General features: G+C 36.9%; 1 protein-coding gene across 1 annotated transcript; it reads right to left on the bottom strand.

The window, feature by feature from the left end:
• Positions 1–68: 68 nt before the first annotated feature.
• Positions 69–2785, bottom strand: LOC122010109 (dihydroceramide fatty acyl 2-hydroxylase FAH1-like). The gene is made up of 8 exons (XM_042566510.1): positions 2591–2785; positions 1774–1851; positions 1396–1488; positions 1123–1319; positions 918–1023; positions 562–708; positions 343–462; positions 69–248 (listed from the first exon to the last, which is right to left on the bottom strand). Exons 2-7 carry the CDS (start codon positions 1822–1824, stop codon positions 343–345), a joined length of 714 nt encoding a protein of 237 aa, XP_042422444.1. The 5' UTR covers positions 1825–1851; positions 2591–2785; the 3' UTR covers positions 69–248.
• Positions 2786–13472: the final 10687 nt, after the last annotated feature.

Raw genomic sequence — 13472 nt, 5'->3', positions numbered from 1 at the left:
AAGTGATGATAATTTTTTCTTTACCTTTGTCTTTTTTTGTAACGGGAAGGATTATAATAAGATTCAACTATTCAAGATCAATACAACTACCAATGCTCACAAGCAAACTGAATACAGAGTTCAAAGTGCACAGTATGTACACGAATGCCATAAGAATGCAAAGCTAGCTTGCGTAGAGATTGATGACAAGTTCATCTTGGGAAACAAAAAAATAATAAAACCACCAGCTGTGAGATTACTAATGGAATCTGCAAGAGAAGTTATGAAGAAAGAAGGTGAATCAATTAGGATGCAAGCATACTAAGTTTGTCAGTATCAATTCCTTTTGACATTGTACGTTACCTATGTGGCCTTAGAAGGTGATTTTTGTAGGGGCAATGTACCGAAGATAATGTCCCATAGTGAAGAAGTTATTCCAAAGCCCTTGTTTTGAATCCTGAAGTGATGATTCAGATGATACCGCTGCAATGAAAAAGGAAAACATTTACCAACAAAAATCGTGATTGAATTGGCAAAAGAAAAGGTCAAGGGTTCCCTAGAAACAAATGTGAGCATTCTAACCTTCAAGTGTTTACCAGGCTCGACGGTAGGTTGTCCATGATGCAGGTAGTAGTGAGTGCAGTCATACATAACATAACCCAATAGCCCACCTCCGAATAAGGCAGGAGATATTGTCGGAATGGAGATTAATTTAGCAAGATTCCAGAACTAGAAAAAAAAAAAAATGAAAATAACTTAGTCTGCAATGTCATGGTGAAGCCTGTTTAGCAAATTCAATTTCCATGGCGAAACGAAATTTAAAAAGAAAATCAAACAATGGATTCTAGACAATTTAAATTAAGAAAATTAAATAACCACCATGACTTATATTAAAGAAAACAGACTTTATGCATACAACAATAACTAAGTAAACTTACTGGTATACATAAAATAGCAGTAGCAGCAGGGGGAAATACTAGCCGCAGCCCATCCATTGGATGTTTGTGGTGGCAACCATGCATAAGATAATGCACAGTGTTTCCCCTAAATCACAGTTGCAAAAGTTTCATTAATCTTGATTGAGTTACATATCTCTTTAATTGCTATGAAAATGGTCGTTCTCACACAATGCTTTTTACCTACCTATAGCTTTTAGTTTTGATGTGGAAAAGGAACCGATGCAAAGTGTACTCAATCAAGGTCCATAGAAGTATTCCAGTCGCTACCACCAAAGCTAACTGAGGGAGTGTTATTCCCCTTTCTATAGACATGGCTAAACACCAACAAACAACTGGCAGCCATATCACTGGAACCGCCCACCATACTGTTCGTGTTAAGAACTGATTAAAGAAAAGCAGATAATCAGAATATATCACTAAATTTTTCGATGTGTAAAACATATGGATGGTGTATTACCTCCAAAATTTCATTTTGAAAAAAACGTGGGCCTTCCTTGCTGACTATAGGTTGGTGAACCCATTCTTCATAAGCTTCTCCTAGATGACCAACCTTACAATGTTTGTAACAGTGTAATCAGTACCAACTTACCAGGCTAACTGCAAAATATGAAGTACCACAGTATAGATAAAGGCATTATTCAGAAAATATTGCATCCTGATGCTATACTCATATGTGAAGAGAAAGAGGAGAATTTACCAAGACTCAGGCTTTGTGGTATCCAACAATAAGTCAAAATCCATCAATTTGCTAGTCGCTGACATAATCTACCCTAGCTACCACAAAACTAAAAAAACAAAAAAAAAGAAAAAAGAAAAAAGATTTAAAGAATTGCACCTGAAAGACAAGAGGCTTATTCAAATCAACTGTGAACTCCTGCGCAACCATTTTGGTCCTTTAGAATACACAAAGAAACTGCAATATAGAAAATAGTAGCATAAGAATAATAAGGCATTCAGTTAAGACGTAATCTAGCCGCATATTAAAAAAGTGAATGACAGAATGACATAACAAGACCGACAACTAATATCAAATTTATACTAATTACTAAAGCTAAAACCTGTTCAAGCATCTTAGTAAACCAAGGTTTTGTGCTGCAATTCCAGTCGCAGATCCTCGAATCTAACTTGATGAATATGATGCATCAAACACTCACAGCTAAGCAAATTTCTGCTTAGGAAAGCTAACCAGATGGACACTCATCACTGATGTTGTTCTAGGCTTGGCATGTTCAACAATGCTTACGTGATAATCACACAATTTCGATAGCAACAGCGCAACCAACATTTTTCACACGAAGTTTCTCATTTATGCAGCGAAAAATTTGAGACAGCCATAAAATGGAAAATATAGCAACAAAGGGAGCGGAATCGCACCGGTGAGAAACGTAAATGAAAAGATTTTCAGAAAATCTAACCACATTATCAAAGCAAAGAAACAGATCTACTTTACGAAAGCAAACAATGTGGGCTAGAATCATGCCACTCGAACCAGAATAAAAAAAAAAAGTAGATCGCAATCAAAAGCAAGGAAGAGAAACGGAAGAAAAAAAAAAAGAAAAGAAAAGAGAGACAAATCCATTGTCGAGACCAAGTGATAAAATTTGGCCTCACAAAGAAGGGAAAAACAGCAGCCATGAATCCACACTACGTACCAAAACAGAGAAGGAGCAAAGTCGAAGCCCTAGAAATCGCCTGCCGAGCTCTCCTTCCTCCTGGCGTGGCCCAGCGAAGAAGAGAAGGAGGAGGAGGGGATGAACGGGAACGACGAAAGGGGCGAACGCTGAGTAGTTATATGCATTTTAGTTTCTTTTTTTGGCGAGTCCGCGTCCGGAATTGAATCGACGCCGTCAATTGGAACGTAATGTTCGGAAGCCGCTTGAACCGGTCCATTTCTTTCTCTGCAAGAAGCCGTCCGTCGCCGTCAACGCCATCGTCACGGCAACGAATCTGATACGGTGGATTATTATTGAATGCTGCACATGCGAATGGTGTGACAGGCTGACACAAGGCCACAGCGGCACGGTTCAAAAACAACTAATTCAATAATCGTACAATTATTTTTAGGCAAAGTTTGAATTTTAAAAGGACATCCTGAATTATATAAATCGGGATATCTCTTTTAAACAAATAAATTGTCCTACCAGCTATTTTATGCTTAAAATATTTATTATCAAACGTTATTAAAGTAACCATCGATGCCTATTACAACGGATAATAACTCTATATGTTACCGATTAACTACTTTAGCATATATATAAATTGAGCTATGTAGTTGCAATAACTATTTTAAAATAGTTTTGATTAATTTAAATTATATATATATATTCTATCAATCTTTAAAATTTAATAAAAAATGAGACGATAATTTATAAATAGTTGATATGATTCATAGTAATGCTATAGTTTCTTACTTATCATCGGAATATTCCGCAAACTCAACGGATGTCTTCCATAGGATTGAGCCGGTAAAACCACGTTTCTTCTCAATGGGGGAGAAGAAGCTAGAAGAAGAGAGCTAGGTTCAGTATGCCCTAATGAACATTATCTCTTCCATTTTATATTTAGCCCAACCTGTGAGGATTATCTATCATAAAAGCTCATGTCTCATTAACAGCTCATCAATATTAATGAATCAGATTATTGGATCTACACATTAAATTTACATCTATTTAATCCAAACTCTTTTTATATGGTTGGAGCATTAGATCACTAAATTGGGTTTAGTTACTTTAATGGCAATTAGTTCTACGTGTGTTAATCAAGTGTAAGCTCAACCTTATGGAGATTAAGTCCACCCATGTGGACTCAATTGGATCTAGTCCACCCATGTAGACTTAATCCTACAATCTCCCACTTGAGATATACTTGATTCCTTATATATCATGCACCCCTAAGTTGTGCTCAATATGTCAAACTTTATGGTTTAAATACCTCTTTAAATAGTCTCGTCTATTAAATCAATTAGTATAAAACTAAGGGGGTGTATTCATTCTAGATTTCTAATAACTTTTAATGATTTTTAAATAATAGATTTTTGTAGAGTTAATAGATTTCTATTAACTTTAATAGAATTCCACATACTTATAAACAGAATTTCATAGACTCTTATTGACTTTTTTACAAGATTTTTATAGACATTTGTTATATTTTTCATAGAGTTCCATGGATTTTGTAACTTGTATAATTATGTCACTTTTTTATTGATTTCTTTGAACTAGTAACTCAACGATAACATCTTCAACATTTTATTATTTATTTGTATAAGTGAATTCTTCTTACCTTAACTTTAATTTAAGAAAAATGATGAGTAAATCACTATCCAATTTATTAAAATCAAATTTCAATTCTTCAAATCAATTTAACGTATATAATTAATTAATCAATATTTTTTAATAATACATACCAAAATTAGATAAACAATTATTAAAATATTGAGAAAATTTAATATTTTTTCATTAGACTTGTATGGAAAAAAAAACCTAATTGTTATTGACAACATGATCAATATCACTCCACATTTGATTGACTTTACTCTCTCTCCATGAGTTAGCATTCACTCGTTGTGGTTCTTGAGTAAATAATTAATCAAAGTTGCCATCTTCGTAAACTTATTATGATGAAGATGATAGGACTTCATTATCTAGTTCGATTGAAAATTCATCAGAATGACACTCTCTGCGAAGAAAATTGAGTAATCCGGCACAAGCCAATACAAGCTCTGCTTGTGTTGTATATGGAAATGGCGGAGCTGTTTTGAATATTTTGAACCGCGATTTAAATATACCAAATATCCTCTCAATAGCGTTCCTCAAAGAAGCATGACAAAGATTGAACAACTCTTTTGCATTTTCACGGTGACGACCTTGACCAGTGAATTCTTAAAGATGATAACGTACACCTCGAAAAAAAGCCAAGAATTGACATCGATTTGGATACCCGCCATCCACTAAAAAACATTTACCTGTCAAACCATATATTTAGTATCAAATAACCAATGAGTAACATATATATTCTTTAAAATTACAAAAATATAAATAGCTAAGAAACATATAGACCAAAAAATACCTCCGGGCATTTTAAGCCCATTATTTCTTGATCAAGCATCTGTCAATATAAGTGAATCATGGGTAGACCCCTCCCATCCACTGAGTACATATATAAATTCTAAATCAAAGTTACAAGCTGCTAAAACATTTTGAGAAATTTCTCCATGATGATTACAATAATTGTTAATATCTTGCCTAGACACCATAGCTGGAATGTGAGTGTCATCAATAACTCCAATACAATCCTACAACAACAATAACATAACCACCACCACCATCACTAATAATAATAATAATAATAATAATAATAAAAGAATTTCATACTTACTTTAAAGTAAGGGTAAAATCTTATACTCTTATTTTTTCTGCACTGCAGATCCAGATTTGACCATCATATCTACTGCAATATTTTCAACACCTTGTTGAAGTTTTGGCTAGTATTATAATGTGATCGGCCAAATGTTTTACGAATCAAGCAATACCAAGTATTAGGACCAACAACAAGTAAAAATATGGCAAGCATTTCTTCGACGCAAATGTGTCTTGTATCTTGTAAGGAGGTTTTTTCTCTAAGGATCTTGCATAATTTTAAAAATATGTTGGGGTACATTCTATAAATTTCTCGAAAGTTTATTGGATTCTCTTATAATATTCTATGAATATAATCATATCCACTTGTACTTATTGGTTGTCTATTTTAAGGGACGATGAACACATTCGTCCTGTATGTTAGCTATATACTGATATAGCACATAGAGGGTTTTGGAAATTTCCATTAACAAATACTCAACGGTTTCATGCAACTCTTCTTGCAATTCTTCTTCTTCCATTTGTTCATCTACTTCATGCATATTGATATTTGCCATTTAAATGTCTGACATTAAACAAGCAATTAAAATGAAAGAACATCTATGAATTCATGAAAAAACATACCATGTATAACCAAAATAAAGATGTGTTCAACAAACAATCCAAAACTTATAGAGCTAGAAAGAATTTAAGAGCTAATAATTCGCTACTAGTTCAATAATTAGAAAACAATTCAAAATACTATAAATAAAATTTTAACATTAATTACTAATTTATGCCCCCAAAAACTACTCATTCACTCATTTTAAAATCTATCCACTCCAAACACTCTTCAATTGTCATTTTCAAGAAAGCCACCTTCTTTGCTCTAGTATTGAGCCAGTCAAGCACCTTGTAACGAGTACGATTATCCAAGTTTGGGACTTCTTTTATAGCATCCCAACAATTATCATTTGCAACGCCAACTAATTCAATCTTAGAAGATGCTTTCTCAATGGTGTAAGAGAGCCTATTTAAAACATCTAGGTCTATATTCTTTGAAGTGCTTGATTTTGCTTCAAATTTGGTCCTATCTCGTTTTATAGTTGCTTGTGGAATCTTTGAACTCATAGGTTGAGATGGTAATGGTGAAGCAAGGTCCTCAGAAAATAGATGCTAATATTGTTGGTTAGTCCTAGGAAAATGTATCGGTTCCACTGTACAAAAATTTTGTACAAGTGTCGAACCTTTCCTTAAATAACCTATTGTGTTCTTTAGAAGTTAAATTAGGAATCGCAAACGGAACTTAACATCATTGATTCCAAATTTAACTTATCTATTCTTAATGGTTTAGATTTGAATCGCAAGCGTAACTTAACACTATTGATTCAAATCCACCTATGTTATTAATTCCATTAAATATTAATTTCTAAAATTGGCTTCCAGGACTGCATGGAGAGACACATGACTTTCTTGGATATGGGAGCAACCACCACCGCCTAGACAAAGTCTTTTAAGGAAAGCTAATATTTAATTTCCTTAAATAACTCTAGGTTAACCAAAAAGAACAATCGAATCATAAATTCAAAAAAGAAGAAAACACAAATTCGAAAAACTAGATCTAATGCCTCTTGCGTTTGGAATTCTTACAAAAAGAAATAACTAGCATGATGCGGAAAATAATTGCTAATTATACCTTCTTTTTGTATGCTAATGACCTCGAGATCTTCTGTCGTATTCCTCGCCTCGCCTTGGACGTCGTGTGAGCAACAATATATCCTCCAAGATGAACACCACCCAAAAGCTTTCTTCCTCTTCCTCTAAAATCCGGCCACCACCACCACCAAGGAGAAGAGAGCAAAGGGAAAGGGAGAAGAGAGAGGGTCGGCCACCAAGAGATCCTTTAAGTAAAAGAATAAGAGTTATGTCTTATGAAGCCTCCTCACCCCTTCTTTTATATTAGTTGCCCAAGGCAAATAAGAGAAGAATTTTTACAAAAATTAAAATCTTCTTCTAATTTTCCTTTTCCCTTTTAATTTTTCCTTTTCTTTCCTCTTGATTGAATCAATCACTAAAAATTAATTGATGATTTTTTTTTTCAATTTGGTCGGCCACCTTGCTTGGGCACCAAGCAAGGGTGGCCAGCCCCCATAAGAGGAAAGGAATATTATTTTTTTATAAAATTTTACAAGAAGAAAAACTCTTATAAAATTTTACAAGCTCTCTTTCCTAAAGTAGGAGTTAAAAAAGAAAAGTTCTAAAAATTAAAACTATATTTTAAAATTTAAAACTTCTCTTATAAAATTTTCTTTTTTAATATGGTGATAGAAAATTTAAATTTTAAAACTTATCTTCCTTTTTTTCTTAAACCATGAGGATGGTTAAAAAAGGAAAGTTTTAAAATCTTTTAAACTTTCTTTTAAAACATGTGGCCTAATTCAAATAAGGAAAGTTTTTAAAATTAAAATCTCTATTTTAAAACTTATAGTTTTCTAAAAAGAGAAGATTTTAAAAATTCAAAACAACCCTCCTTGTTTGAATTATTGTGGTCGGCCCCTACTATCTTGGTCACCAAGCAATAGGGTCGGCCCCTATAGAAGAGGATGTGGCCGGCCATTGCTTGGTCGCCAAGTAATGGACCGGCCCCCTTCTTGTACACCAAGAAGAGCCTTACATTTGGATAGACTTGAGGCTATCATGAGGCTACGACAGGGACCTAGAGGAGAAATTAGTTTTGACCTCCCGATGAGATTGAGTATCCCGTGCTCGCCCCGAACACACAACTCAAGTTCATCGATAATAACTCATTCCACTAGAGAGTTATTATCGCACTACCGCACCAATCCCAAATTACATTATGTGCTCCTTCTTATCATGAGTGTGTTAGTCTCCCTGTGTTTAAGATAACAAATGCCCACTAATTAAGTAAGTTACTGACAACTCACTTAATTAATATCTAGCTCCAAGAGTAGTACCACTCAACCTCATTGTCATGTCGGACTAAGTCCACCTGCAGGGTTTAACATGACAATCCTTATGAGCTTCTCTTGGGGACATTCTCAACCTAGATAACTAGGATACAGATTCCTTCTATAATCAACAACACACACTATAAGTAATATCATTTCCCAACTTATCGACCATATTGATTTATCGAACTAAACCTCACCCTTTGATAAGTCAAAGAAATAAATATTAAATATATGTGCTTGTTATTATATTAGGATTAAGAGCACACACTTCTATAATAACTAAGGTCTAGTTCTTTTATTAAGTCAGTACAAAAAGAACTTACCTAAATGGTCCTACTCAATACACTTAGAGTGTACCAGTGTAATTTATTAATCAAGATAAACTAATACTTAATTACATTACGACTATTCTGATGGTTTGTTCCTTTCCATCTTAGTCGTGAGCAACTGTTTATAATTTATAAAGAACCGACAATATGATCTTCTAAGTGTGACACCATACACCATGTTATCTACTTATATAAATTAATTGAACAATTACATTTAACAAATAAATGTAGATATTGACCAATGTGATTCTTTTATTTCAAAAATAAATGTTTACAAAAACTAGACTTTTAGTATACACTCCAACAATCTCCCACTTATACTCAAAGACTAAGCTGCTATATTTGTTGCCATACATCTGATTCCCATCCCCTCCATATGCGGATCAAAGGCTTTCGCCGGAAGGGCCATAGTGAAAGGATCTGCCAGGTTATCTGCTGATGCAATCTTGGCGACGACAACTTCTCCTCGCTTGACGATGTCTCGTATCAGGTGGTACTTGCGCTCTGTAAGTTTACTTGTCTTATGGGCTCGTGGTTCCTTCAAATTTGCAACTGCACCGCTATTATCACAATAAATTGTGATGATTTTGGGCAAACCAGGAATCACATCTAAGTCCATTAGGAAGTTCCTGAGCCAATACAGCTTCTTTGGCTGCCTCAGAGGTTGTCACATACTCAGCTTCCATGGTTGAGTCCGAGACGCATTTCTGCTTAACACTCCTCCATGCAATGGCTCCACCTCCTAGAGTAAACACATAGCCTGACGTAGACTTACTATTGTCCCTATTTGATTGGAAGTCCGAATTTGTGTAACCCATAGGGAGCAAATCGTCTGTTTGGTAGACTAGCATATAATCTCTAGTCCTTCTCAGGTACTTCAATATATGCTTTACAGCAGTCCAATGTCCTTGTCTAGGGTTACTCTGATATCTGCTAACCATGCCCACGGTAAAACATATATCAGGTCTCGTACACAGCATTGCATACATAAGCCTTCCTACAGCCGAATCATAAGGAACTGCCTTCATATCCTCCATCTCCTTTGATGTCTTTGGAGACATCTCTTTAGATAAGGCTACTCCATGCCTAAAAGGTAAGAAACCTTTCTTGGAGTTCTGCATGTTAAAACGAGCAAGGATCGTGTCTATATATGAAGCTTGAGATAGACACAACATTCTTTTCTTGCGATCCCTTATAACTTTGATCCCAAGAATGTATGCACATTCTCCTAAGTCCTTCATATCAAATTGTTTGGACAACCATACCCTTACGTCCGATAATACCTTGACATTGTTGCCAATTAACAAAATATCATTTACGTATAGTACAAGAAATACCACCACGTTTCCGTTACACTTCTTATATACACAAGACTCATCCGAACACTGAATAAATCCATATGATTGGATTACTTCGTTAAACCGGATGTTCCAAGATCTTGAAGCTTGCTTCAGTCCATAAATGGACCGATTGAGCATGCACACTAGATGCTCTTTGTCTTTTTCAATGAACCCTTCTGGTTGCGTCATATGGATGTTTTCTTCAAGACTTCCATTAAGGAAAGCTGTCTTGACATCCATTTTCCAAATCTCATAATCTATATGAGCAGCAATGGATAAGAGTATCCGGATAGACTTTAGCATAACTACTAGTGAAAAAGTCTCCTCATAATCGATTCCCGCTTTCTTAGTGTACCCTTTCGCAACAAGCCTTGCTTTGAAGGTTTCTACCTTCCTGTCTGTCCCTCTTTTCCTTTTATAGATCCACTTGCATCCAACGGCTTTTACACCATCAGGTGGTTCTACAAACTCCCAGACCTTATTAGAATATATAGATTTTATTTCTGAATTCATTGCCTTTTGCCAAGATACCGCATCTATATCTTGGAGTGCTTCATCATATGTCCGGGGATCAGGTTCATGTTTGCCCGGGATCAAGTCTGAAGACTCTCCCAAAAACATGAATCTCTCAGGTTGTCTTACAACCCTCCCACTATGACGAGGCACTGTCGGTGCTTGTGTATCATGTGTAACACGTGTTGCAGTCTCTTGTGGTACTTCATCTTGTACTGTTGGTACTAAAGTAGACGTGTCCTCTCTAAGTTCTTCTAGAACAATTTTGCTATTGGACTTGTGGTCCATTATATAGTCTTCTTCTAAAAACTGGGCATTGGTGCTAACAATTACCTTCTAATCTTTAGGACTATAAAATAAACCACCTTTCATTCCTCTAGGATAACCCACAAACACGCGCACTTCTGTACGAGATTCTAACTTATCAGCATCCGAATTTAGCACATGTGCTGGACTACCCCAAATCCGAATATGTCTTAGACTGAGCTTTCGCCCATTCCACAATTCTGTGGGAGTAGAGGATACTGATTTAGAAGGTACTAAGTTCAGAATGTGTGCTGCCGTTTCCAGAGCATATCCCCAAAATGAATTTGGTAATTCTGAATAACTCATCATCGATCTAACCATCTCCATAAGAGTCCTATTCCTTCCTTCTTCCACACCATTCTGTTGGGGTGTACCAGGTGCGAACAACTGGGATTGAATCCCGACCTCTGATAAGTAATTCCTAAACTCTCCTAAGAGGTATTCTCCACCACGATCAGACCATAGTGTCTTGATACTTTTACTAACACGTTTCTCCACATCAGCCTTGTACTCTTTGAATTTATTAAAGCACTCAGACTTGCAGCGCATCAAGTAAATGTATCCGTATCTTGAATAGTCGTATATAAAAGAGACAAAATATTCAAAACCACCTCTTGCCTGGATAGACATAGGACCACACAGATCAGAATGAACCAGTTCTAACGCTTCTTTGGCTCTATACCCCTTGGCCTTAAAAGGTCTCTTGGTCATCTTATCTTCCAAGCAAGATTCACAAGTTGAAAAATTTTTCAATTCTAATAGACCCAAGAGTCCATCGGCTACAAGCCTTTGAATCCTACTTAAGTTAATATGACCAAGCCTTAGATGCCATAGATATGTTTGGTTCATTTCCGAAGGTTCTTTTCTCTTATTTGAGTTAGAAGATGTGTTATTAATTTCCATATTTTACTTTGTGGGAGAAATTGGATTTAAAATATATAAATTGCCAACCAATGCACCAGAACAGATAACCACCTTATTTCTCTTTATAACGATATTATTACTAAAGGAAACAGAATATCCATCCAAATACAGTTTAGAAACTGAAATTAAATTCTTTCTAAAACTGGGTACATAAAGACAATTTCTTAAAATCAAACTTCTATTCCTATCAAAAGATAAGTAGACATCTCCCACTGCAACAGCCGTCACCTTAGTAGCATTGCCCATGTAGACGGTTATCTCTCCATTAAATAGTCGTCGGGTTTCCTGGAACCCCTGCAAAGAATTGCAGACATGATCAGTGGCTCCCGTATCTACACACCATGTAACGACCCGACCCTTTGGCCTCTTGGGCGGCCTTTGCGGCGGCCCACTAGCGACCCTTATGTCGTCGGCCCATTTGGTGACCTCTAATGTCGTCGATCGACGACCCTTTGGCCGTGTCGTTACTCACTAGGACTTTCCACCCCTAGCGGTGGATTTTTGCCTTCCCCAGAATTCGAACTCTAGACCTCCAGGCTAAGTAGTAGAGTTTATGAATCCTGGTAGCCAAGTACATTAGAGGTCGCAAAATGGGCCGACGACATAAGGGCCGCTAGTGGGCCGCCCAAGAGGCTAAAGGGCTGGGTCGTTACAATAAAAGGCGCCTTTTTATTATAACGACCTGACCCTTTGGCCTCTTGGACGGCCCTTGCGGCGGTCCACTGGCGGCCCCTTATGTCGTCGGCCCATTTGGCGACCTCTAATGTCGTCGACCAACGACCCTTGGCCGTGCCATTACTCACTAGGACTTTCCACCTCTGGCCAGTGGATTTTTGCCTCCCCCAGAATTTGAACTCAAGTGAGTGCTGCTCACTTGGCTACTAGGATTCATAAACTCTAGTACTTAAGCCTGGAGGTCTAGAGTTCAAATCCTGGGGGAGGCAAAAATCCACTGGCCAGGGGTGGAAAGTCCTAGTGAGTAACGACACGGCCAAGGGTCGTCGATCGACGACATTAGAGGTCGCCAAATGGGCCGACGACATAAGGGACCGCCAGTGGACCGCCGCAAGGGCCGCCCAAGAGGCCAAATGTAACAATCCAAATTTCCTCAATTCGAGTCCTAAAAGTAATTTAAAAATATTTAAAAATGCTATAGAAATATTCTAGGGATTTTTAGAAATTTTTAGAGTATTTTTACTAAACGAAAGAAGTTTCGACAAAAAAATGTCCAAGCCGAGATTCGAACCCGTGACCTCCGGTCGAACCATTATCTTAAGCGAATCCGGCTGACCAAGTGGGCAAGCAGTCGTTACTAATCAAATAAGGGGAGAAATATATTTATATGGTTATGGTTAATAGAATACCTAGTTATAAAAAGGAGAAACTTAGATTTTATCCCGAAACCTTTCTCCTCACCTCTTCCCGTGCGACGCCGATTTTGCCCGAGTGAAGACGAAAACAAAGCCCTAGCTTCACTCCGGCAGCCGGTCGAGGGGGTTCTCCGAGAGCCAGATATACCGTTTTGATCCTCTCGTCGAGGAGCCATGAGCACAAGAAGAGACCGAGATTTGGAGCTCACCCGAAACCCTAGAGCCTTCCCCTTCAGTTGTAAGTCCAAGAGAACCTAAGGTAAGTTGCTACTCACCTGCAGTAAGAGTTGTTTCGAGTTTGATTTGGTATTTCCTTGTTTTCTTTTCTAGTATGCCGTGAGTTTCATAGAGAAGGTGGAAGGGATTTGATCAGATTAGGTTTTAGCTTTGAGGGCAGGCCATGTGTAGGAGATGGGTCAGATTTCGAAGCATGTTGTAAGATTTTT

Source organism: Zingiber officinale, chromosome 8A (genome assembly GCF_018446385.1).
Source record: "Zingiber officinale cultivar Zhangliang chromosome 8A, Zo_v1.1, whole genome shotgun sequence".
NCBI lineage: Eukaryota > Viridiplantae > Streptophyta > Magnoliopsida > Zingiberales > Zingiberaceae > Zingiber > Zingiber officinale.
The sequence above is the reverse complement of the archived record's forward strand: the minus strand, read 5'-3'. Positions and strand labels throughout refer to the sequence as shown.

What these genes read in the sequence shown, in the direction of transcription:
- LOC122010109 (XM_042566510.1), bottom strand. Translation starts at nt 1,824, where the DNA reads ATGGTTGCGCAGGAGTTCACAGTTGATTTGAATAAGCCTCTTGTCTTT. An exon ending in ATAAGCCTCTTGTCTTTCAG is followed by an intron (nt 1,489 to 1,773) that starts GTGCAATTCTTT and finishes AAACATTGTAAG; the next exon opens with GTTGGTCATCTAGGAGAAGC. An exon ending in CTGCTATTTTATGTATACCA is followed by an intron (nt 709 to 917) that starts GTAAGTTTACTT and finishes TTTTTTTTCTAG; the next exon opens with TTCTGGAATCTTGCTAAATT.